General features: G+C 39.6%; 1 protein-coding gene across 1 annotated transcript in view; it reads left to right on the top strand.

The window, feature by feature from the left end:
* Positions 1-1,633, top strand: part of arl16 (ADP-ribosylation factor-like 16) — a 3,342-nt gene extending 1,709 nt beyond the window's left edge. The window contains exons 3-5 of the mRNA XM_016488258.1: positions 326-442; positions 846-961; positions 1,042-1,633. Coding sequence (XP_016343744.1) covers positions 326-442; positions 846-961; positions 1,042-1,216 — 408 coding nt within the window. The 3' untranslated portion in view covers positions 1,217-1,633. The remainder of the gene's footprint in view (positions 1-325; positions 443-845; positions 962-1,041) is intronic.
* Positions 1,634-2,873: the final 1,240 nt, after the last annotated feature.

The raw sequence follows: 2,873 nt of genomic DNA, 5'->3' as shown, positions 1-2,873 counted from the left end.
CTTTGGATGGGATAAATGCAGAGCACTAATTCCGAGTATGGGTTACCATACTTGGCCACATGTCACGTCACTTATTTTGGGGACAAATTTGTACCCAAAAGTGAGCTAAACCTGACAAAATCTCCAAAAACCTCCCTTTGGGGACGTCTTCATTTGTAAAACTGGCAAAAAAAAATTAAGTAAACAACTTCTGTGAGGGGTAGGGTTGGGGTGTGGGATGGGATTAGCTTATAAAATCTGTAACTATCTGTAGAATAGAAGTCTATGTAATGTCCCTGGTGATATAGCTAAGTAAACGTGTGTGTTTTGTTTTTTGTTTTTTTAGGTCGGCACCAACCTCACAGACCTCATACTCCGGAAGAGGAAGATAACAGTTCGAGAGCTGGGGGGCTGTATGGGGCCCATTTGGCCAAGATACTACTTAGATTGCAGATCTGTTATAGTGAGTGTCAGAAATTCACACTATCCATCAGCTAGCAGTCCATTTTGTGGTTGCTTTACAAGAGAACGTCCATCTGCTTTCACCCTGTAAAATTTAAAGAAAAAAGAATGAATAAAATTAAGAAATATTAAGTTAAATGTGACACAGAAAAATTATATTGTGAAAAAATGCTTTATAAAATAGAAATAAAAAAATAGTACAGAAATCTAAATATAAGAAACATTAGATTTTTGGCAGAAGATAATAGCTTTGTTTGTTGGACCACTGGATGTGAAGATTGCTTAAGTTTTGTCTGGACTTCTCTTAATTTCTTTAAAGAGTCCTTGAGAGAGAGACTGTAGGTACATTTACAATGCGATCATGTTTCTCTTCATGTCTGCTATCTATCTGTTATGCATTTCAGTTTGTGGTGGACTGTGCCAACATTGTCCAGATCTCGTCGTCTTGTGTCCAGCTGCTGTCTGTTCTCTCTGCGGAGCCGCTGCAGTCTGCTGCTGTACTCATACTCTTCAACAAGAGGTCAGCTGTCTTCACACTCACTCTTGTTTGTTGATTTAACTGAATAAATCCATCGCTCCTCACTCCACTTCTTTCCTCAGGGATCTTCCTTGCACCATGTCTCTTGTGGAGCTGAAGTCGTTGTTCAGGATGGATGACGTCATTAGAAGTGCGCCTCAGTCGATCTCAACACTAGAGATCAGCGCTCGCTCCGGACAGGGCCTTCAGGAGGTGCTCAGCTGGCTGTTTTCAACCCGCTCTCATGATACAGGATAGATGAGTGCAGAGAACTGCGGGCTAATATTAAATTACAGGTCACAGCAAACAAACATCGGACAAATGTGATGTGAAGAAGATATACTTGTGATGTCAAGATATACCTCTCAGTGCTGTGTGAGCTTAGCTCGGTGCCACACCACGTTTATGCAAACACACTAATTTGAGAAACAGCTGTGGAAAAATGTAGAACTGGTGGACTTTTGATGACCGTCATGTTGTTCCAAACCCGTATGACTTCCTGTGCTCGGTTTAAAAGTTTATTTGGAAGAATTGTTGGGCGGTTCATTTCCACACAATAAAAGCTCCACTCTAAGCTCTCAAATCTCATGTGTTCCACTGAAGAAAGTATTGTTTGGTGTATTGGAATATTGCGTTTCTTCAAGTTAAAGAATCTAAACTATAAGCGGCCGTTCACACAGAGCATGATTTTGCGTTGAAAAACGTGAGATGGAGGCAGTGGAATGGGAAAGAAAAAGCAAGATCTATAATAAAGCAATAAGCCCCAAGAAGCTGTGTTTTACAGTGAATTTATAACAGCTAAGGGCATTGTTAGGCACGACGTGGAGCGTCCCCTTAGCTGTTGTAAATTCACTGTAAATCACGGCTTCACAGGGCTTATTGCTTTTATAAAACTGTCGTTCCGTATACGTAGGTTTAATAAAATAAAACAAAGCAAATAAAATGTAATGTAAACATTCTTCCGCCAAACAGTGTAGTTCATCAGAAACGGTTGTGGTTGCAAGCAACACACAGGCGTAAACAAAGAGGTGTATGTTTGCAGAGTATTTTACAACAGCTTCGAACGTGGCTCAACCAATCAGAATCAAGGACCGGAACTATTCGTTTTATAAACTCTTTTTTTTTTTTTTATTGAATGCAGCAATTTTAGAATTTTGTGTCATGGGCGAGATGCTAAAAAAGACATGAGTGAACATTCATCTAGCATATCTTTGCATAGAAAAACCAACGCAGTATAATGCAAAAATGCGAGAATGCAGTGGAATGAAAAAAAGCTGTCTATAGACAATTTTTTTAACAAGTTAAACTTATTTTTATTTGAACGCTGCTTTTTAGAACTGTGCCTTGTACAAGTTGCATAAGATGCCAGGCATGAGCGCAAAGGTCAAAGACGTCCGTCTAGAGCAGTGATCCTCAAATCTGGCTCGCGGGATCCACTTTCCTGCAGAGTTTAGCTCCAACCCTAATCAAACAACTATACCTGTGATTTTCTAATGATCCGGAAGACATTGATTAGCAAACTCAGGTGTGTTTGATTAGGGTTAGAGCTAAACTCTGCAGGAAAGTGGATCTCGCGAGCCAGATTTGAGGATCACTGGTCTAGAGTAAAGTAGCCCAAATTGTTTACTAAGAGTGACGAAAAATTTAATTTTTATTGAGAGCTCAAAGTAGTTTTTTTTTTTAATCAGATTCAGTTATATTCTCTACATCTCAATGCAAAAATAAATGTTAAAAAGACTCTTATGATATGACATGATGGGTCAAATCAAAGGGCATCAGGGACTAACATTGGCCCGCAGACTCTAATTTGGGAACCTTCAGTCTAGAGCATGTTTACATAGAGAAACAACAGAAAAAACATCACGAAGGGGAGTGAAATGGGGGGGGGGGTGATATCTAGAGATGTGTTTTCTAA

This window comes from Sinocyclocheilus anshuiensis, unplaced genomic scaffold, assembly GCF_001515605.1.
Source record: "Sinocyclocheilus anshuiensis isolate Anshui unplaced genomic scaffold, SAMN03320099.WGS_v1.1 scaffold1609, whole genome shotgun sequence".
Classification (NCBI taxonomy): Eukaryota; Metazoa; Chordata; class Actinopteri; order Cypriniformes; family Cyprinidae; genus Sinocyclocheilus; species Sinocyclocheilus anshuiensis.
The sequence above is the reverse complement of the archived record's forward strand: the minus strand, read 5'-3'. Positions and strand labels throughout refer to the sequence as shown.